The sequence below is a fragment of the Chiloscyllium punctatum genome, chromosome 15, assembly GCF_047496795.1.
Source record: "Chiloscyllium punctatum isolate Juve2018m chromosome 15, sChiPun1.3, whole genome shotgun sequence".
NCBI classification, from domain to species: domain Eukaryota; kingdom Metazoa; phylum Chordata; class Chondrichthyes; order Orectolobiformes; family Hemiscylliidae; genus Chiloscyllium; species Chiloscyllium punctatum.
Window position 1 is genome coordinate 68,055,331 of NC_092753.1, and position 23,672 is coordinate 68,079,002.

Consider the following 23,672-nt stretch of genomic DNA (forward strand, 5'->3'; position numbering starts at 1 on the left):
CCATCTCTGTCATTGTCTTTTTCTTCAATCTCTCGTTTCTTCATTCTCTGCTCATGCTTACACAACTTCAGCTATAACTAGATATCACCTGATTCCCAGGTTTTATTACCCAAAATAACTGCTTGCTTTTGCATATCCTCTAAATCCAAATATTGTGCTATTACCTCATTTACTCTTGCCTTTCTAGCTTTGTCAAACAATGCTCCCTCCAGTTTACCTGCCAAGTCATTCAGATCATCTTTGAAAGCTCCCTTGAAACTGTCAGCGACAACTCTGCCTCCTGCTGGAAATCCTTTGCTGTTTCCTGTGTCATGTCTCAGATACAGTACAGAACCTGGTGTTTTTCTTCACCTGCATTATTTACTGATACCCATGCCTAGATCTTCATTACCACTGTTTCAACACAGCCAGGTAAGAGTTCTCAAGCTTTGGTTTGCCTTACTGTGGTAGTGTACTGAAGTTCGAGCTCTGCTATTTCTAGGGTTGTGACAAAAGTTACACAATTTTCAAAGGTTATTGTGCTGATCAGAAAGCTACTTTTCAATCTTCCTTTTCTGGATGCTTTCACTTTTTTTGCAGGAGGCACAGGTTGATTGATTCACATTTATAAATGTCTCTAATGTATTAACCAGAAGCTACATCGTACAGCACAGTGGCTCAGCAGTTAGCACCACTGCCTCACAGACTCAATTCAAGCCTTGGGCAACTGACTGTGTGGAATTTGCACATTCTCACCATGTCTGCGTAGGTTTTCTCTGGGTGCTCTAGTTTCCTCCCACAATAGAAAGATTCGCAGGTTAGGTGAATTGGCCATGCTAAATTACCCATAGTGTTCAGGAATGTGTAGGTTGAGTGGATTAACCATGGGAAAATGCAGGGTTACAGAGGTAGGACAGGGGTCTGAGTGGGATGTTCTTCAGAAGGTGGTGTGGACCTGATGGACCAAATGGCCTGCATCCACACTGTAGGGATTCTGTGATCTGCTGAAGGAAAAATATATTGGTTTTCTTCAGGGTTAAAGTGTTTTTTTTTATGTGGAAAACAGAGACAGATGCTGACTCTGGGGAGATCTAATGGTTTCTCTACTGAGAACAGTTCAACTGTTCAGCTACCTGGGAGCCAATGACATAGTTATTATCAGGCAGGAGGCCTTTATCATCAATAACCGATCACTAATTCACAGACCAATCAGCTGCTTGTGGCCGCTGAATCTCCATCTGTACATCATCCTTTTTCCCAATCATCTGCAAACCATCTACTACTGCTTGAACCAGCAACTGTATAAACAGTTAGGACAATATCAGGCTACTTGTTTTATAAAAATGTAACAATTCTTCAACAATCCTTAGTTTTTAAAAATGTTATTTTCCTATTTCCTATTTTCCAGTTAAATGGCTTTGCAATTATGGCTTTGCAATTATTTTTTGCAATCCAAAAAATACAGAAAGATTTAAAAAGGGTCTTTACCAGTAATAGAACTTTATTTTTCTACTAAGAGTATGGCTACCAGGTGAAATAGCTTGATAGCTGAAGGGCGGGGGAAGGGTGATGGATGTAATTCGGCATTAGTTTTGCAGTGGGGTTATGAGGGGACATAAAGACTTGGAAAGAGCATTAGGTATCATATGTTGACATGGGTGAAGCACAGGAAATATGTGGGGGCAATGAGAAGGGAGGAGAGTGTGAGGGGTGAAGACTGGAGTAATGTTTTATATTTTATTCCTTTATTTTCATTTTTGATTCTGGATCCCCGGGCTAGGCTTTCCACACATGGCAATTGGCAGTCTCTTTAGCTCTTGACAGGTTGCTTGGCCTGACGTCCAATCCAGCTCATCCCACTAGCCCTCAAACCAACAATGGGAGTACTGCCAGCCATTTTCAGGTGCCTTGTATGTGCAGCCAATACAAAGTCTACAGTCAAACGTAAGTGGAACAAATGCTATTCAATTACCACAGTACTGGACGGATCTGTATGTGATAAATCGGGCCCATCAGAATGCAAAATGTACAATGTGGAATAACAGACATCACCATAATTGCAAAGCCATTTAACTGGAAAATCATATATTGTGCATCCCCAATTTCTAATACAGCTTACATGAGCTCTGATAAAATTACCTTTAAATATTCATCTGTTTATGTTATCAACACTAGTTTTTAGTCACACATCAAAAGATACAATTGTATAGAACCCGAACCTATCTTAACACTCCCTATTATTTGTTTGTCATTGGACAATAGTAGGTTAACCTTACCACTTTCGCTTCTGGTAATAATAGGACCAGCAGTAATTACTGCGTTCCCAGTGGAACTGTGAGGGTTTGAAGTAGTGACCTCCATTATGCCTCTTCGTTTCCTCCTGTAGCAATTCTGTCAATTGAAATCAAAAATAATTTACTCAGTAGACATTTATGATGCTTCTAGTGATGTGAAGCAGTTTTGCAACGGTCTATGTTTCATTTCATATTCTGAAAAGTTTAAGGTTAACAGTGACTGGAAGGGAAATAAAAATGTAAATGGTAAAGAGATTACACTAATTGGCAGCCAAACATGATGGATTGGCCGGCTAAGGCAGTGAATGCTTGAGCCAAAGAAAGTCGGAACATTGATTAATATTCCTATGGAACATCTGTACATATTCTAGATTTTCATTCCTGTAAGTACTTCTGGACTTCACTCATGATATCTGTCAGACAACAACACATGGATATTATTTGCTGACTTCACCCTGCCAAAGCAATCATTATCCCATGATGGATTCTCTGACTTTAATTCTGGACTCCTTCATATTGTCTGGCATCTATTTCATATTTCTCCTTTACCATCAATTTTGCATATTCTATTTTTATGTAACCATTCCTTTGAAACTTGAGCTTTCCCCATGTCCATTCATGTGAACATTGTAACTGTCATTCTGGATCCAAGCCTATCCATTAATTTTGATTTTAGCTCTTTCTTTTTAATTAAACTTCTCATTAGTCCTCTGAGACCCTCATGCTGTCATGTATCATTTTACTTCTCCACTCTAAGATGCTCAATTCCCCTACTTTACTAACCTAACTCTCCACTGCTCCATGACCTCCCTACTCTCTTTCCACCATGCCCTCTTCGGAATGCCTACAGTTTCCCCTTGATTTCTCTTTACATTCTCTAAAGCAAGCAATGAAGCATGAAGGGCAGGTGAATGATGGCCTGCAACTCCAAATTGTCCTACCCCACTATCTCATTGGCCTTCACATCTATCACAGCCACTCAGGGGCTAAACCCTTTCTTGTCTAAGTCACCCTTCCCACTGTTGACCCTGAAGACTGTGCCAGTGGATCAGCTTTCACCACCTCTCTATGCAGGTCCCTTCACAATATGTTTTTACTGGTGAACAAGACCCTTACCATCAGAGTGCTTATTAATGGAAAGTCAGGCTGAAGGTTAATGATACATCTACTCTTTATGAAGCTGCCTTCCATGTCTGGTTACATCTTCCATCATTTTTTGCATTAAAACTATGGTCTTGTAGGTGGTATTTATCACAGATTCTCATCAGGTCTGTCCCCTACTCCTCTTCCTCCTCCTTTGAGCATCTTAATGATTTCAACTTTCATCTCAATGCATCATATTCTGTCCTCTGTTCTACATCCCTCTCTAATGCATATTCAGGGCTGGCTCCTCCAACTCGCTATCTCACATGATCTTGCTAATCTCATTGCGTCAGTTGTAGGGGTCTGTACTAGCTACTCATATGGAAATGCTTCTTGTGTATTATGTCCCTCCATGTTCAATGGCCATGCTCATCCTGGACCCTTCATGTTCACAAATTGGTATCACCAAAATACCATCATGCTTGGTCTTGGCCCAAATAAACACCATATCAGGGCTTCCAGCATCTGCTTTTAAACTCAGCTACAGCCAGAGGAGGCATTTTTCGCCATGTTGTTTTGCACTCGGGACAGCCAGGCATTTTATATAACAATGCAGGATTTTTGTTGACATAGAGCCAGGCAACCTTTCAGTCTTAAAATAGAGTGGTGCCGGAAAAACACAGCAGGTCAGGCAGCATCTGAGGAGGAGGAAAATCAACATTTCGGGCAAAAGCCCTTCAACCTTTCAGTCTTAGCCTATTTTTAGCACCCAAGGTCTTTAGTGGTGCTTTAGAGGTGGGAATCCTCTGTGGGTTAATTTGTTTTTTAGCACAAAAGGAAAGGCAGGCAGGTTGTGGTGATGGAAGCACAAAGAGTAAATCTCTTAACCAGAGAAGGCATCGACATGTCACTCTATGGCAAGGTATTATGTAAACATTAGAGCTGCAGCATGTGCTAGTGGCTTACATGGCAAACAGACTCCAAGAAAATGATGAGATATGAAAGTCAAAGGAAAGGATTGTTTAGCAGAGTAAGTGTGGACTCTTGTCAGTCACAAGGTACCACCATGGTTAGCCAAGGGTCTTGTTTGATTACACTAGGTTTGCCCACTCTTAGTTGGATCCTTGCTCGTATGTGTGTCCAGAAATCCAAATTATTGTAGTTCTAAATTTAGGTCATAGTCAGCCCTAGCGACTGGACCTGGAGCAGTGAAGCATTGAGACCTCATATCAGAAGGTGCAATCACGAGCAGCCTTGTCCCCTTCTCTAACAGTTTGTGCATTTCTTCCAGGAGTCACAAGTGGCAATGCTGCCAAAGATTAAGGATATCTTGCTCCATCATTAACTAATGGGTGAGGACTTGTATTCAGAAGGGATGGATGGCGATCCCATCCTGACAGTTATTGATATCATAAATGCCCTTAATATTTGTGCTCGCAGCTTGTTTCAGATGGCAAGTATTCCCCAGTCCTCTATTAATATTTGTATATAGGATGTGACTGACACCAGTTTTGCCAGAGACTGACTCATTTTCTTTTACCTCTATGAAGATAGTTAAGGAGATCAGACATTGAGATTCTCCCGCATTGCTGCACCTCCAAGTTCTGGGGGCTTTTGATTGCACCCATGCTGCTTTAAGAGCGTCCCATCACCAACTAAAGATGTTTCTGAACAAGAAAGGGTTCTGCTCCCCAATGCTCAATGAATTCTTATCACTGATGCTTAACCTTGGAGATTTGTGCAAGATTTCTAGGAGCTGCTCTGATGTGTAAATACTGGAATATCCATAGACACCGGCCTCTTTCCAAGATCTTCAGTCTCTACAGGAATGGTTTCTGGGAGACAAAAGAATCCCCCATACCCTTAACCCCTGGCAGCATTGCCGCTCGTGACTTTTGGAAGAAACGCACAAGGAAGCAGAAGGAAAGGACAACACAACTCGTGATTCCATTAGAACCATAGTCCTTCCTGCTCCCATGTCTGCACTGCTCCGGGGTTTTGCATCATAGCTCCGACAACATAGGGGGATGTCCTGGATACAGACAAATGTGAGGGTGAGAGCAAACCTCTGAGTTGAAAATGAGACAGAGGGATAGGAGACTGACTAAGAGGAGCACCCCCAAGCTGGAGAGAGAGCAATGTTCTGGAGAGACCCAGAGAACAGAGACAATTTCTAGCCACTTGCCTCCAGGATTACTGAGCTGGGTTCAGACTTCATTTGACTGTCTATGCACTAAAGTTGCTGATCTGGCAGGCAGCTCTCAGTTTAATGTGATGGGCTTGTTTAACTTGGTGGTTTGCTGTTTTGCATTGCAAAATAAGTATAACATAATCCATTTTTTAACAAAATTCATTCAGAGGTTGTGCAATTTACCCTGGGTCACCATTTATTGCTTTTCCCTACTTGTCCTTGTGAAGGTGGTAGTGAGCTGCCTTCTTCGTGCATATCAAAACAGACATCAAGTTTCTTAGAAATGCAAGAAAACAGGAAAGGTTCCAAAAGGATTACGGATCACAAACTCACTCAAGCTGACCTATAACACAGACCAAAAGATGAAAGACTTAACAATCTAGGTTTGTTTAATATATCATTTCAGCTGCATGACACTGTAATCTTTTGGTATAAATTCTGTGTCTTATGGTCTTGCATCACAACCACCTGATGAAGAGCTAGTACTCCAAAAGCTAGTGCTTCCAAATAAAGCTGTTGGACTATAACCTGATGCTGTGTGATTTTTAACATGGTCCACCCCAGGCAACACCTGCTCCCCCACATCATCAATTCTTGAACCATTGCAGTCCATTTGGTGTCAGTAGATCTGCAGTGCCATTAGGGAGACCCTCATTCACAGCTCAGTGGAGGAAGCCTGTTCTGTTGGCTTGGATGACTTGGGTTGTTGTCCCTGGGTAGCTATTGAGCTACAGTGCCTAGGCTTGCTGAGAGTCTTCTGTCCAATTGCATGCTCACTACCAGTGGATTGTATTGGTGCAGGCTTTGGGGCTCCAGGTCGTGGGGATGTGGGGGGGCTGGATACCTGTGGAGTGTCATGAGAGGATGCTTCTGGGTGTCGCTCCTCCTCCTATTGGTACCACCCTGTCTCAGAGGAAGGGGCACTCAAGGAGATCAAAATGGTTTGTACCCTCTCGCTTTGCCTTAAGTACTGAGTACCCATGGCTAAATAATGAGTGCAGGTCTGATTGTATATCTGGCAGCCACTGAGTGTACTTCTGGACCTGGGTCTCCAAGGTGCCTGCCACCATTTCCACAATAATGGGAACGTCGATGGACTCCTCCATTTTTATTCCAGACAACCCAGACACCTCCGGCACACCAGCCTGATGTTTCTGCATCTGTCTGAGCAGGTTGAGTGTTTCATGAATGGCCAAGAGCAGGACAAATCTTCTTCATGGGATTGGACAGGCGTCCTCTGACTGCCACAGACTGTGGGAGCTTCTTCCTTGACCCACTGTGGAAACATGTCAGTGACATGTTCCCCTGATTGTGCTGAGTCTAATCTGGACGGAAAGAAAGGTCTCGGTGCTGGATCAGAGTGCAGCTGATCGCTTTGCCACTGTATCCTCTGAAAGTTCACAGGTTTCCTTCTAGGAGGGGGGAGCTGATCTGTGGCCTCTTCCTTATAGATGTTTTCAATGTGCTGCTCGTGCAAATGTAACAGAAAAGAAGGAATTAGTTGGAGGGAATGCATAAAAGTTTGTGCAGATTATGAATGACTTTGTGCTAATGGTTTTAAAGAGAAGTATTATGCAATAGAGCTTCCTGTGCTGGTATCCATTGTAGTTTCCCTGTTAACATAAGCAGTCATGGGTTTCCCTGATTCGGTCCACCATCCTCTCCTTGTGGGAAGTGAGGAGCCTGGTATGCCATATCTCTGATGGTAGAGGAAGAAGATGTGGTCCAATCATCTGGGCTTCTTTTTCCTGGACTTTGTCAAGATTCATCTGGACAAGTGGATAGTGTTCCATCAGACTCCTGACTTGTGCCTGCAGATGGTATAGGGTGTCAGGAGGTGAGTTACTTGGTGTAGGATTCCTAGTGTCTAACTTTCTCTTGTAGTCTAGTTCAGTTTTTTATCTCTTGATTGCATGAAGTGTGTCATAAAGAGTTGCTCGTCACCTTACAAGACATTTACTATTGACTAGTGCTGAGTTTGCACTAAATCTCCCAATTTTTTCACTGCCTTTCACATATAAGGCCCAGCTCAGCATGGAACAGAGTAGGGATAATTTAAACTTTGCCAAGGTGAGGTGGGTGTGGGTCAGGAGGAAAGTTAAGAAGTCTAAAAATGGAAACAGAAAGCTTCTGTCAACCTTAAAACTTATGGTTTTAACAACCTGGAGTGCTGATGACCAATTTACTCCCATGAAACAGCTTGATCAATTAACTAAAGAGACTGTATGCTTTCAACTTAACCATTTTTCAAAATTGGTACAGCTTTCTGTTTCTCAAGAAACCAGGCTGATGAAAAGAGCCAGAAAGAGTTTGATACACAACTAAATGCCTTACAGAACTGCTTGTGGGCCAGAGGGAACTTGCTTTACCTTTCTGCTTTCTAATCTGCTAGCCATCTGAGTAGGAAACATGGAGCAAGAATTTAAAATAAACATCCTGCAGTTAAAAAAAACCGCGGGACACTTGGGAAACTAATACTTCCGGGTTCTCTGTCAAGAATTCTTCCATTAAGCCTACAGCCATATAAATATTGAAACCAATCACACTGTATTTACAGTTAGTCTTGACATATTGACATTTCTCTGGGCTTCACACATTGAATTGTTCTATTTATAGCTGCAAGACTATCAATAGACTATTGATATTCACAAAGATTTCAGGTTGAAATACACATCATTTTGTACGTGAGGCTCAATGTACAGTTTGATTTTCTACAAACACAAGGTGAAAGACAAAGGGCTGAATTTTACCAAAATTCTGCCAATACCAATTTTGGGGAGTTTTGTACAGTGTTTAGGAGATTTGTTAAAGAAACCAGCAAAAGTGGTATGGCCATAAGACCATAAGACCATAAGACATAGGAGTGGAAGTAAGGCCATTCGGCCCATCGAGTTCACTCCGCCATTCAATCATGGCTGATGCGCATTTCAGCTCCACTTACCAGTGTTCGCCCTGTAGCCCTTAATTCCTCTAGACAACAAGAATCTATCAATCTCGGCCTTGAAGACATTTAGCGTCCCGGCTTCCACTGCACTCCGTGGCAATGAATTCCACAGGCCCACCACTCTCTGGCTGAAGAAATGTCTCCGCATTTCTGTTCTGAAATGACCCCCTCTAATTCTAAGGCTGTGTCCACGGGTCCTAGTCTCCTCGTCTAACGGAAACAATTTCCTAGCATCCATCTTTTCCAAGCCATGTATTATTTTGTACGTCTCTATTAAGTCTCCCCTTAATCTTCTGAACTCCAACGAATACAATCCCAGTATCCTCAGCCATTCCTCATATGCTAGACCTGTCATTCCAGGGATCATCCGTGTGAATCTCCGCTGGACACGTTCCAGTGCCAGTATGTCCTTCCTGAGGTGTGGGGACCAAAACTGGACAGAGTACTCCAAATGGGGCCTAACCAGAGCTTTATAAAGTCTTAGTAGTACATCTCTGCTTTTATATTCCAACCCTCTTGAGATAAGAGACAACATTGCATTCGCTTTCTTAATCACGGACTCAACCTGCATGTTTACCTTTAGAGAATCCTCTACTAGCACTCCCAGATCCCTTTGTGCTTTGGCTTTATTAATTTTCTCACCATTTAGAAAGTAGTCCATGCTTTTATTCTTTTTGCCAAAGTGCAAGACCTCGCACTTGCTCACGTTAAATTCCATCAGCCATTTCCTGGACCACTCTCCCAACCTGTCTAGATCCTTTTGTAGCCTCCCCACTTCCTCAGTACTACCTGCCTGTCCACCTAACTTCGTATCATCGGCAAACTTCGCTAGAATGCCCCCGGTTCCCTCATCCAAATCATTAATATATAATGCGAATACTAAGCAGCCTTTGAATAATTGAAAGTAATCCTATAAAATGAACCCACATTAGCTGACCCTGATTTTTCCAGAAATTTCAAGAAGGCAAATGACACTAGTGATTGGGGTAAATGCTGTCTTGTTCCAAGGATGGAACAAGAGTCAGAATGAGTCAGGAATAGAGAAATCAGTCGGGTATTTTCTCAGGAACTAAACCGTATCAGAGGAGACTTTGGGATTATTGTTGGCTCTTCAGCATGTTGCAGTCTATGTCCAACCTTGTAGCAAAGAAATGTTTACTTATGCTGATGGCAATCTACTAGTTGCCACTGAAAAACTTAAAACTCAGAAGGATTATTTAATATAAAGATTATTAAAATTGCCTGGAAAAAATGTAATTGCCTTTGCATTGTTTTGAGAGTAAACTGTTGGAAAAAAGTCAAAGGATTAAGAAATGCTAAGACCATATAAATCATATATAAAGGGGAGAGAAAGAATGAATGGATGTAAGACTTGTCTTTTGTTGTTTGTTGTAATGAAACACATTTTTGAAATGGTGATTCATTTATTTAAGGGTGAAGGCAAACAAAGATTGAATTTTTAACCTGTATTTTTGATTGTGCATTGATAAGGGAAAAAACACTTTAAAAAATTTTGGACTGACAAAGGATTGCTGTGCATTGGAAAAACAAATAACCTGATACTCACTGTAAGTGCTGTTTACACAGCTGCTTGTTTTAAGTCTGGTTACTGTTGAGATTAAATTGGGAGTTGTTTAAAAGGAGCTTCGACTGGCAACAGGTTGCTGATCTGTCTGTGGACTAATGATCCATCATTCAGAGGCTGGGAATATTTAAGGTAAATAAACATGATCTAAAGTAGAAAAGAGCTCCAATGTCAAAGCCCTTTGTTACTTTAAAAGTGGCATTCCTGGATATCCCTATATATAAAGAGAAGATGGGAAAGTGATACCAAAGACAACTGTCAAGTTTGGTGTGAGCTCCTTTCTCCTTGTCCTTTTCACATTCATTTTTATGCAGATTTACATACAAAGAATCAATTATTATGTATTAGAAAGCAGAAAAGATAAAATGTTAACATTTTTTCCTCCTCTGTACTCCAAATGATTGGTATGTGCTTCTAGCAAGTGAAGCTCTGCACAAAGATCCAAAATTTACCTGATGTGAGATACCTTCCATGTTCTGAAATAAATGTATCAATATTATAAAGATCTTAAGAACATAAAAAAAAGAGTTAGAATAGATTTAATAATTGCCAGAACTTGCTTCATTATTGAATAAAACTATGGTTGAATTTCTACATCAGCTTCAGTTTCCTGTCATATCCCTTGATTCTGTATGTTCAAAAATTAATTGAATTCATTTCAGTACACACTCATTGTCTCAACATCCACAGCTGTCTGGGGTAGAGGATTTCAAACATTGACAACCTTCAGTAAGGACATTTTTCATCATTATTTCATTAAGTAGTGGCTCCTTGTCCGGAGAATATGCTTCAAGTTCTTGTCTCCAACCAGGGGAAATAGTCACAAAAGACATAAACTTGACAAGGCTCATTTTCTATTTAAGCACTTTACAGCCTCAAGGTCTCAATATTGACTTCTATCACTTCAGAAACTGACTGCATGGTATCTGTTCTCCATTTTTCTTATGTTCTTTGCTCCCTGCCACATATACCACAGCCTTGTCTTGTTTATGTCTTGTTTACTTTGCTCTTAGTACAGATGACTCATTCTTGACAGAATGGGGGAGTTAAGGCCACAGTTGGATCAACATTGATCTTTTTTTTAATGGTAGAACACTCAATAGGGTAAATAGCCTATACTGCTACTATTCCTTAAGATGTTTATTGATTTATTGGTTTCTTGGCCATGCGGTTGGAAGCTTTTGGTAGAATATGATACATTTTGTTTACTATTAAAAACCCTGTAACTGAAGCCTAACAACAGCTGGAATTCATAAAATGGATTTAAAGCAGGAAAACATCCCAAGGTGCTTCAAAATATCAACAACTAGGTTAAATATGATACAATTGAGGCAACATAGAAGGAGGGGCTAATGGTAACACATGGGCTAAGGTACCTTGTGTTGTTGGGTGAACAAAAAAAACCCCTGGTCAAATAAGTGAATTTTGAGTGAAGTCTTAAAGAAAGAGTGCGAGGTAATAAGCTAGAAAGGATTGAAGGAAAGAACTCCAGGATTTGGGTTCCAGGCAATTTAATGCCACTAGTATTGGAGCTAAGGGATGAGGCGATCAAGAAGAAGTCAGAATTAAAGGAATGTAAATCTTAGGAGTAGGTATAGGCTGGAAGAGGTTACATAAATCTGGAGGGGTGACACCATAAGAAATTTAAATATACTGATAAGAATATGACATTTGAAGTCCAGAAGCACAAGGAGAAAACGTGCGTTAGTACGGAATGGAATTAGCTCAGTTGTAGGGAACTAAAATGGATCCAATGAGCCAAATGACTTTGGTGGCTGACTGTGCTTATCCTGTGATTCAACAATGCGAGGAAGGGATAATTGTGAATGGGACTTGATAAGGGAAAGAGCTTGAATGGCAAAGTTTTTGAAAATCTGAAATCTATAAAGAGTGCAGCATGTAAAACTGCTGACACCATTGCCCCATGGTAGAGCATGATAAAGGCTTGAAAGAAGTGGTAGGTGGGCTGGGCAAGGAGTCAGATGTTACGTAAATGAAAGCTTATGATCTTTCTAATGGAAAGGATTTGAGGTTAGACGCTCAGATCAAAGTATACAAGTTGACATAACAGTCTCAAGATTCCTGTTCTACTTAAAAATAAATAATGCCACTTACTGGAGTCAAGAAGGGACAGTCATCTGCTTTGCAAAGCTTTGTTACACAATGTAAAAACACTGGAGACATCTTCTGGTTTTTGTGTTTCACAAAGCGAAAAACCTCAAAGGAGAATTTGCCCATCTGACTCCTTCCATTTTCTATAACTGTGGTCTGTGGATCTTTGGTACAGCTGGTTTGATCAATAAAGAGAAAAACAAGTTTAGCAAATGTGAGAAACTTGACCAGATATCCCAACAGCTACAGGTACTAATACAAAGTAGTTTTAACTTAGAACTTATCTATGTAATTATAATGGCCACTAAGCTCACAATAAAGGAATTAATGGTATGTTAAGACAGCTTTGAGAAGCCAAGCATAACAGACATTTGCAATTAACTTTCTGAGTGTGGATAAGTAACTTATTGATACGTTATTTAATTTGCTTTGATCTTTATGAACACTCAGCATTTGTGCTGTTAAGGAATATAATGCTATGGGCTAAATACTGGAATTAGAATATTTAGGTGATTGTTTTTGAGTAGTATGGATGCAGTGGGCTGAAGGGCTTCTTTTGTCTGGTAGAACCACTGCTGCCTCACAGCACCAGGGTCCCAGGTTCGATTCTGGCCTCGGGCGACTGTCTGTGTGGAGTTTGCATGCTTTCCCTGTGTCTGTGTGGGTTTCCTCTGGGTGCTCCAGTTTCCTTCCACAGTCCAAAAATGAGCAGTCCAGATTAATTGGCCATGTTAAATTGCCCATAGTGTTAGGTGCATTAGTCAGAGGGAAATGGGTCTGGGTGAGTTACTCTTCGGAGGGTCGGTCTAGACTTGTTGGGCCGAAGGGCCTGTTTCCATATTGTAGGGAATCTTATCTAATCTCTATGATTCTGACTAAACCATGCTAATCCAAAATGGTCCAAATTCAAACCACACAAACCAACATAATGCAATTACCCAAAATTGTATTCCTTTTTGCAGGTAATTACTACTAGAATAATTACTTTAAAAATTATTGTTGGATATTTTGTTTCATTTGACCAACCCTGTTGGCACTTTGTATGGCATAGCAGGATAGGTTTTTGCAAATTTGCGTTTTCAATGCAAACTGGCAATTTGGATGTGTACCTGCTATGAATTTCTGTCCATTAGTTTCAAAAGATGAACATTGGGATGGTAAGCTCTGTGATTGTATGAATGATTGTTTAAGAAAACTTTGATCATTTTGGACTCAGCTCTTATTTCTAATATCTAGAGTAGACAGTAGAGTAACTTTTTATTTGTCAATTCTCTCACATACAACTGATACAGTAAAAGACGAGACAGCGTTCCTCCAGGACCGAGGGTGCTAGATGGACAGCACAAAATACACATTCGTACATGGCATAAAGTGCATAAGAAGTGCAAAACACACAAGTTACAGGGTAATAGGAGAATGATAAATAATAGACATTTTTCCAGCAGCAGAAGTCATGCAAAGAATTTCAGATGGGAAAGAGTCCAGTCATACTGTATTGAGGAGCCTGATGGCCTGGGGGAAGAAACTGTTGTACAGTTTGGCCGTGAGAGACTGAATGCTCTGGTATCTTCTGCCATTTAGCAGAAGGGAGAAGAGTTTGAGCATATGTGCTAAATTTCTAATTCTTCTCATAGTTAGTAATTACTAAACATTACTGTAAGAAAGCATGTATAAATTGGTTCCTTTTAAAACATAAGTTCGTTTGGGCCAGGGAGAAAAGTGCCCACAATGGGAAGGGTCTGCAATGGACCAAAGAAGCAGGTAAATAAAGAAAAAGCCAATTTGATCCTCCTTATCCGGGAATTGAACAGCTTAGGGTATCCCTTCTGCTGACACCTTTGCCCCATGGTAGAGCATCCCAATTCTTTCCCTGGTTTCAGTGTCCATAAGAGTTTGTGTTAATGAAGTGGTCAGTGAGGTCTGAGGCAGAGAGGTGTGCAGTAAGTAGGCAACCAATGCTTTTGAATTACCTGAGATCAAGAGACATGCAGACCTATGTCCTCTACAGTTGTATGAGTCAGTGTGCAATACTTCCATCTAAAGGGCCTCAAATTGGTGGGTCTTGCATGCTCTTGCATGCCCCTCCCTCTCACTTATCACACCCATTCCAGATGTGGTCGTAGACATATTCACTTCAATTGTGTACTTTTGATTTCCAGCAGAGTGGATGGTGACAGTGAACTCTCTTCAGTCAGTGAGTTTGAGCTGCCCTGTCGACATGTCAGTGAGCTCCTGAGCATTCAGATTCACTTCCTTCCCATAAACTCCAAAGCTTTTGCAGCTTCCCGATGTCCTCATTCCACCCATCCACAGGAGCCCACACCTGCCCATCTTTTCCTTTCCAGCCATTGGCATCTCAGAGCACCATGTCAAGTGTGGTCATGATCTGTCCTTTCCTTGAAGCCAGGGTTCTGACAGTGGATGAAACCTCCTTTCATAATATCCTTATGCCATCCAGTGTTTTCCATATCCCCCACCCCCATCTCTGACAAATACAGATGCTCCTCTTCACAACTGTCTTTGCTTCTTCCTCCCAGCTGTTTTCCCCAGTCCAATGGTAAACCAATCTGCTATCGTTAACTGGTCTGGCTTACATGTGACTCCAGACCAAAACCACATTTAATTTACTGTTAATTGCTGTCTGGACAATTAGACATGGGCAATAAATGCTAGCCTAGTTAGCTACTCCCACATACCATGAATGAATAAAATAAATTCTCATAAACAAGTCCCAGAGCAGTCTTTCTTCAGTAATTGCCACCCCCTTGTTCTTCCTCTCCCCCACTTCCATGTTCCATTAGTTTCTCTGAACTGACCATTGCTCACCCCCTTGAGCAACCTAACTGGACAGCCCCAGACAAGAAATGCCCAGATCCCTGAGTGATGCCTGTACATCTCCATGACTGGGTTAGCCCTACTCTCTGGGCTGGATTAGTGGTGCTGGAAAAGCACAGCAGTTCAGGCAGCATCCAACGAGCAGCGAAATCGACGTTTCGGGCAAAAGCCCTTCATCAGGAATAAAGGCAGTGAGCCTGAAGCATGGAGAGATAAGCTAGAGGAGGGTGGGGGTGGGGAGAAAGTAGCATAGAGTACAATGGGTGAGTGGGGGAGGAGATGAAGGTGATAGGTCAAGGAGGAGAGGGTGGAGTGGATAGGTGGAAAAGAAGATAGGCAGGTAGGACAAGTCCGGACAAGTCATGGGGACAGTGCTGAGCTGGAAGTTTGAAACTAGGATGAGGTGGGGGAAGGGGAAATGAGGAAGCTGTTGAAGTCCACATTGATGCCCTGGGGTTGAAGTGTTCCGAGGCGGAAGATGAGGCGTTCTTCCTCCAGGCGTCTGGTGGTGAGGGAGCGGCGGTGAAGGAGGCCCAGGACCTCCATGTCCTCGGCAGAGTGGGAGGGGGAGTTGTAATGTTGGGCCACGGGGCGGTTTGGTTGATTGGTGCAGGTGTCTCGGAGATGTTCCCTAAAGCGCACTGCTTGGAGGCGCCCAGTCTCCCCAATGTAGAGGACACCACATCGGGAGCAATGGATACAATAAATGATATTAGTGGATGTGCAGGTGAAACTTTGATGGATGTGGAAGGCTCCTTTAGGGCCTTGGATAGAGGTGAGGGAGGAGGTGTGGGAACAGGTTTTACAGTTCCTGCGGTGGCAGGGGAAAGTGCCAGAATGGGAGGGTGGGTCGTAGGGGGGTGTGGACCTGACCAGGTAGTCACGGAGGGAACGGTCTTTGCGGAAGGCAGAAAGGGGTCGGGAGGGAAATATATCCCTGGTGGTGGGGTCTTTTTGGAGGTGGCGGAAATGTCGGCGGCTGATTTGGTTTTTGCAAAGGTTTGTAGGGTGGAAGGTGAGCACCAGGGGCGTTCTGTCCTTGTTACGGTTGGAGGGGTGGGGTCTGAGGGCGGAGGTGCGGGATGTGGACGAGATGCGTTGGAGGGCATCTTTAACCACGTGGGAAGGGAAATTGCGGTCTCTAAAGAAGGAGGCCATCTGGTGTGTTCTATGGTGGAACTGGTCCTCCTGGGAGCAGATACGGCGGAGGCGGAGAAATTGGGAATACGGGATGGCATTTTTGCAAGAGATAGGGTGGGAAGAGGTGTAATCCAGGTAGCCATGGGAGTCGGTGGGTTTGTAAAAAATGTCAGTGTCAAGTCGGTCGTCACTAATGGAGATGGAGAGGTCTGGGCTGGTCACTAAGGAGACACAGGACTGACTGTGACCCACTCCTCAGACTGCAGAGATATGAACACCCTGACTACGTAGCAGACTGCAGCCAATCTCCTGGATTGGTATTGGAGGTTACATTTGCCTTATTATGTTGGGACTCTCTGGCTGATGGTTGTCTCCATGGACTTCATTGAGGATTATTTCCCTAAGACTTTGAAACATGCCTGCTTGCTTGCTGCAACGTAATGTGTTTGCCAAGTAAGCAGCTGGCACATGGCACATGGTCAGGTGTGAGATTGATGTAGTACATTGTTGTGTAGAGGACTATTACTGACCAGAAAGGGTGATAATTGGCATGGTATGGTATGGATGCTGCAGGCATGCAGGTAGGTTGAAGGCAAGTCAGTGCTAAGAGAGCAAGCAGTAGCCCTGAGATGCAGCCTGGTCCAATCTGTGAGCTGGGTGTGTGTCCCTAGTGCAAAATGTTCTTGCTGCAGCCATTCAATGTTGTGGCTGGTGCACCTTGTTACGCTTCCTGAGCGTCCTGCAAGAGGGATGAAGAGGATCATGAAGGGTTTGCAAATCTCAGGTGCACTGTTGGACAAGGGGTGAATATGGGTCAAAATTAGAGTGGTGCTGGAAAAGCACAGCAGGTCAGGCAGCATCCGAGGACCAGGAAAATCGATGTTTCTGGCAAAAGCCCTTCATCAGGAACCATACCATACCGTTCCTGATAAAGGGCTTTTCCCTGACACATAGATTGTCCTGCTCCTCGGATGCTGCCTGACCTGTTGTGCTTTTCCAGCACCACTCTAATCTTGACTCTGATCTCCAGCATGTGCAGTACCCACTTTTGCCAAGAGGTGAATGTGGCTGGTGCTCATGAATTGCTGTTTGCTGCTGAGCAATATGGAGGCTCCCTGCAGGCAGCAGTGAGCTTCAGTCACCAGGTACCCACTCTGAATGCCAATCACATGTCCAGATTTCTCAGTATCTAACTTTCTTGGTGAGTTTGATGAAACAGGAAGCTGCACATTAATGAGACAAGTTGGGCTATAAAAAGGTGTTTAATAAACAATAATTTCTGTTAATGGGCCATTTACTGCTGGTTTACTGACTTGTCCCACAAGTGTATAAAAGATGCAGCAAATAGCTCCTGATGCTGAGATAGGCCCTGCCAGACATCTCATCTAACTTTGGCATAAATCTTACCATCGCCATGTTGTTCAGGACTCTATAAGATTTTGCCTGAAGTTACTAAAGGGTAAATGAAAATCTGCAGACGATTAAAAGGAATTAGATGGACAGTAAAATCCTTAAATTCTAGGCTGAATGGATGCATGTAGGTCACCTTCCTAACAACGCGAGGAACTGATGCTTCTTTATTTAGGTTTGATCTGTATTTAACAGTATGGTGGACTCTTAATATGAAATGGATGTAAAAGAAGGAGGCTCAATACTTTACAGGAAGACAATCTGGCAGGCAAATCCTTCACCCGAACCCCTGAGCCACTTTGCTACCATCAGGTTAAATAGTCTTCAACATGGCAGAGCTTTATGGATCCCAAGTTGAAAACCTTGTTTATTTATACTTTCAATTAGATTAAACAGCTCAGTTACCGCCTGGCAGCTAGTGGAGTGCTGCAAAACATCAGTGCTTGGGCCTCAGCAGACTCTCTGTAAGAACCCATCATGACAATCGCCTTAAAGAAGCCCATCTCTGGAATCATTTGCAAAACATCCAGCCACCTTATCCATTCAACAGGGAATGAAACAAACATTAATTTTGGACATGGACTCTGGCAGAGAAACAAATGTATCAGACAAAAGTTAATTATTTCTAAACTGCGGGTCTGGAATCAGTTTGCTCTAAGCATGATTGTTAGTTGATGAGAAGTAGTCATGTGATGAGCCAACTAACACTCTTTGATGTTTTAGGAGACAGGATTTGTCCAGGTCAGGTGAAGAAAGATGCAGAAACAGGAAGATCCTGTGTGGGTATTCTCTCACTCTCAGTCTCTCTTTCTCTTTCTCTCTCTTGCTCTCTCTCCCTCTGCCAATCTTGCAAATTGAGTCCTGCCTGTTGTTTGACTAACCACATGTTGCAGGGATGTGGATTAACTTGGGGTTCCCCCCTCCAGAAAATAAAGTTGTAAATCATCAGCACACAGCTCAGAATTATCCTGGTGCAGAATTAAAAAAGAATCAATCAGTCTGACCTGAAACAATCTATATCACCAATCTACCCAATCCATAAAGAACTAACCATTTTGAATTAAAAACTATTTATTCTCCTTTTCTGCAACTAGCATTGTGTACATATAAACTCAGAATACCTGTATGTCAGTTATTATTTTCATTTAGATTGGGTTTTAAGTTCAGGAAAAGCATATTGCTCCTTTTTTAAGATTGTACAGGAAAATACTTGCATGTTGTTTGTAGTCACACCACTTTAAGTGCTCACTGAGGTAGTAAGCATATTCTTTCTTAAAAAAGACTTGTGGTGATATAAGGAATTGGAAGAGGGGTGCCATTCTACCCCCATTGTTGCCTTGCTATGACATTACTTATTACAATCTTTACCAAATGTATTTTAATAATTGGATATAACCTGTGGATAGATGGCTAGAAAGCAGCATTGGATCAATTCTTATTAATCTTTTAGAAAGCCCCAACTCACCTGAAGAAAAGATCATATCGATGCTCATCATTTGGATGACCAGAGGGAGTGGTGTAACAATAATCCATAAAGACATGCCATCTACACAATTGACAAGAGATGTTGTTTGTTAAATCAGATATATTCTTCACATTTATAATAGATTGAGTAAATGGGAATCTCACGCTGTTACCTTCCATCTAAATTTGTAGCCTTCACAGCTGCATATACTTTGGTCTTTAGGGGTAAACCCACGGGTGGTATCACTAGAGGGAGATTGTAGGATGAATCCTGGAACAATACAAAATATCTCTTAAAGTTTTCAGAAACCTAATTGCCTGCACTGTCCAATATGTAATGCATAGTTTACATGCGAGTATTGGGTTGGATGCCAATGCTAAAGTGTGCGTTGAGAAATAAACATTCAGTCAAGAAATCAAAATAGAGAATATTGGAAATACTCAGCAAGTCAGACAGACCCCGTGTAGAGAGAAACAGGGATAATGAGGTGATTTCATGCAGAGGCATACTGCTCAACTCCCCAGCCCAGAAACAAAGTCAGCATCATTGTAAACAATTCTACGGATGGCTTTAAGTTGGTGAAAGTGGGATTTCTACTTCTTAGTGGAAGGAAGGCCTACATTTGAGAGCTGACAGCTACTTTACTTGGTTATTGGATCGAATAGTCCCAGCAGTGTCAGCACTCAGTAGTGAACACTGTCAGGATTGTAAGGCATCTCCATGAGGAGTGGTGATAGTAACTGCAGGTTTAGCCCTTTTAAAGCAGGAAGGATTAGGCACTGAGAGAGCGAGGAGTAGGGTTGAGGGATAGTCTGTGAGGGGAGGTTTGGGGGCAGGCTGGGATGGGGCAGGAGTAGACATCTTGAGGACTTACCAAATGGCATAGGGGCTGAAGTAGGTCATTCAGCCCATTGAGTTTGCTCTGTCATTTAATGAGATCATGGCTGATAATCCACAAGCAGTGTCTCTGAAATGCGTAGAAGGTGCTCCCCCTAAATGATGCTCCCTCCTTCCCATCTTTTCAATAAAGTTGTTTTATAAACAGCCTGTACGCTCTGGCTGGCCTTTCACTCAATTGGACAGTTAAGGGCTCCTTGGGCCAAAGGGATGTGATGTCATAGTGGGTACCTTACCAACCCCATTGTTAGTGGGCATGTGTAGGGGATGGGTGTGAAGGAGCACCCAACGTACTTTATGTATCTCTCCCATCCTTGAAAAGATCCTGGCAATGGGCTGTAAATTTCAGCCAAGGGTTTCAGAACAATGACCTTTGTCATTCTGTGTGCTCTATCATGGTCTGTAATCTCAACTGTTTAGTCTCCAGTCCCAAAGTTCTGCCTCAATTTCACAAGGCAAATTAAGTAAAACACTCAAATATTCTATCAACTCTTTTTTCAATTTCTATCACTGGATTGCTGCCCTAACCAAAACTCCCTCTCTCCTGCCTCTGCTGAGTCAGCAATGCAGGGATCGTCATGTCTCGTGAAGAGTTTATTGTCGCACTCTATACCTAACTACTCTGCATTCCAAACAGCAGAATAATTAATGATCCATACATAATTTTGCTGTCTAATTTTGCTGCTTATTTATAAACTAGAAATTTTATAAATTATACCTAATAGTCTGTCAGTAATATTGGCTGATTGCAATACTTCAGTGAGCATTGATGTTTAGTTTAAACATAAGCAGTGACAACATAAGCTAATCAGATCCCATTTTTGTTTTTGTTTTCAGCTTACTCTCATTTGTTTTGCTAATCTGGCCTTCGAGGCCTTTTCATGAACCTGCCTGAAGCTCCCACATACTTGATCTTTGCTTAATTCTTGCAAACATAGCCCAGTCTTCTTTTAACCATCCTTCCCCTTAGGCAGTGGTAGTACAGTAACTATGTTGCTTAGAAAGTTGTCCAGCATTCTGCACTAATAATTTGGAGCTGTGACTTCAAAACCCAAATGGCAGCAGAGGAATTTAAAGTTAGTTAATTCGCTACATCTGGAATGAAATGATACCATTAGTAATTGGGTCCATGGAATGTCTTGATTGTTGTTAAGACCCTGTGGCTCCCTAATGACTTTTAGGAAAGGAAATTTCATAGAGTCCCTATGGTGTGGAAACAGGCCCTTCAGCCTTACAAGTCCACACCGACCCTCTGAAGAGTATCCCACCCAAATCTATTCCACATTACTCCACATTTACCCCTAACCTAGACATCTAACCTGCACATCTTTGGATGGTGGGAGGAAACCACAGCACCTGGAGCAAACCCAAGCAGAAATGGGAAGAATGTGCAAACTCCACAAAGACAGTCACCTGAGTGTGGAATCGAACCTGGGTTCCTGGTGCTGTGAGGCCGCCGTGCTAACCACTGAGCCCTAAAGCTGATGTCCTTACTTGTGACCTCCATGTGACTCCAGATCCACAAAAATGAGATTGGCTCTTGCCAGCCCTCTGAAATGGCTTAGTATGTCTTCAGTTATGTGCAATAAGTGCTGGGCTTGTCATTGCTATCTACATTCTGTGAATGGATAGGATGCAAAACATCCCCATTCGGTGCTATCTTCTTTTTAAAGACCAAATAATCTTTTCTTTGTCTCAGCACTCAGTTGCCTTACTATGAGAAAATGTTACTTCCTTAGATCCAAATTCTCCTGATTCCTCTGGATTCCAGAGCCCTGTACATCCACTTCCTTCACTTTCTCTCCCTCACCCATGTAGTTTTCAGTGCCTGTTGACAAGCTAATACAGTGTAGGGCTGCAGCTTTGAATGATCACAAGGGGAAGACCATCCAGCCTCAACTTAATGTCCATGTAAGGTTCTGGCTCCATTCTATCCCAAACAGGCCATCAGTCCACCCCCTCTCTTTGCTCTCTATTACCCAAGTTCAGGCATCTAGCTTCTTCCTCAAATTCTTTAGATTCTGGAAAACCTCACTCCATCTCTTCCACTCCCAATACAAATTTTAAACAGTAATTCCCATTTTGTAAATGACACTGAGTTTTAATGATATAAGTGACAAATTGTGTTAAGTATAACTGTGGGATGTATATACAGATGAAAATAAATATTGGCAGAGAAAGTAGAGGGTAGAGAACACCTCCATGAGGAAGGAGATGAAGTACAATTTGCAGAGACAAATATAGAAACCACAATAACAGAAACTGTGAGAGTCATACAGATAGAGAGAGAGAAGAAGACAAAATGAAAAATAAAGAGAGACCAATTGAGAATGGGGTTTGAATATAATACAAAACATAATTTCACAAAGAAGGTGATATGCATATGGAATGAGCTGCCAGAGGAAATGGTGCAGGCTGATACGATTTCAACGTTTAAGAGGCATCTAGATGGGTATATGAATAGGAAAGGGTTGAGATGGATATGGGCGAAATGCTGGCAAATGGGACTAGATTAATTTAGGATATCTGGTCAGCATGGATGAGTTGGACTGAAGGGTCTATTTCTATGCTATACAGTTCTATGACTCTAAATAGAGATATGTTCTTAAATGTTTAAAATTTTCATCAATTCCTCTGAGTTCAAGTAGTTACATTGACATCTCTGTCAGCTGATCACAGAAGTGATTTTGTCCAATGATGTGTTACACAGGGCTGATTTAATGAGTTGTGAACCATTACAAGCTGTCAAGCATGGAAATGTCTGTAAGGATATCATAGCTTTGCTTCTCCTGACCTTTTGCAGATAATGGAAATTAACAGCCCAGCACTTGATCAGCAATGCACTCAAGTATCAACGAACTTACAATGAAAGGAAACTCTACTATGATCCAGGCTGATACCAAGCCAGTTAAGGAATACAAAAGGCAAAACATCAGGTGATGTGTACATATAGAAATATATATTCTATACAAAAAATAAAATAAAGTATTATTTAAGAAGTATTTCTAAACAACAACTTTGCATTCATTTTAAAAATTTGAACTGTTCTGTAAAGTGAAGTATGTCTATATTGACTATTGCTATTTTGTTAACATTTGACAAACTTACATTGTACAGGAGTAAGTTCAAAGTACTGATAAATGTACCATTGCTGTCTTTCACTGAAATTGCTGCAGATGATCTAAAAATAATGTTGTAAAAGCACTTTAAAAACTGAACAGGAATTATTGTCAAGAATGAAAACAAACCTGATGAAACATTTTTTTCAATTAAAATGTGAACTTACGACGCAAGCTGGGTGTTGTTGATCAGGTACTCGAGTGGGTAGCTGCAGCTATATTTATACAGTAGCCCTGGTAGGTAGCTAATAATTGTTGGTGGGTCTGGAGTGTCAATATAACCTGAAATGTTCCCAAATTGCACCAGCGAAATATTACCTAATGCATTGAGTCCTTGAGTAGCGGAGACCTACAAAATAGTTCATAAGAAAATTTTTACTGATTTTACCGTTCCAAAAAGGAGACACCCATGTACCTCTTGGGGCTATAATTTGACAAGGAAAAAGGTGAAAGAGAAAGAAGAATATTGGTTGATTTGTCATTGACTGAGGTAAAGCTTAAAATGCATTAGACTTCTGTTCCTCTCTTAAAACAGATGCAACAAAGACAAATACAGCAATGAAAAGGTTAACAGCCAAATCACATGTGGGGCAAATTTTTAGGTGTCCTACATATATA

General features: G+C 41.8%; 1 protein-coding gene across 1 annotated transcript in view; it reads right to left on the bottom strand.

The window, feature by feature from the left end:
• Window positions 1-23,672, bottom strand: part of zpld1a (zona pellucida-like domain containing 1a) — a 38,810-nt gene that overhangs the window by 7,960 nt on the left and 7,178 nt on the right. Inside the window, exons 3-8 of the mRNA XM_072584362.1 lie at window positions 23,222-23,403; window positions 23,044-23,116; window positions 19,211-19,308; window positions 19,039-19,119; window positions 12,192-12,363; window positions 2,256-2,370 (exon numbers count right to left, since the gene is read on the bottom strand). Coding sequence (XP_072440463.1) covers window positions 2,256-2,370; window positions 12,192-12,363; window positions 19,039-19,119; window positions 19,211-19,308; window positions 23,044-23,116; window positions 23,222-23,403 — 721 coding nt within the window. The remainder of the gene's footprint in view (window positions 1-2,255; window positions 2,371-12,191; window positions 12,364-19,038; window positions 19,120-19,210; window positions 19,309-23,043; window positions 23,117-23,221; window positions 23,404-23,672) is intronic.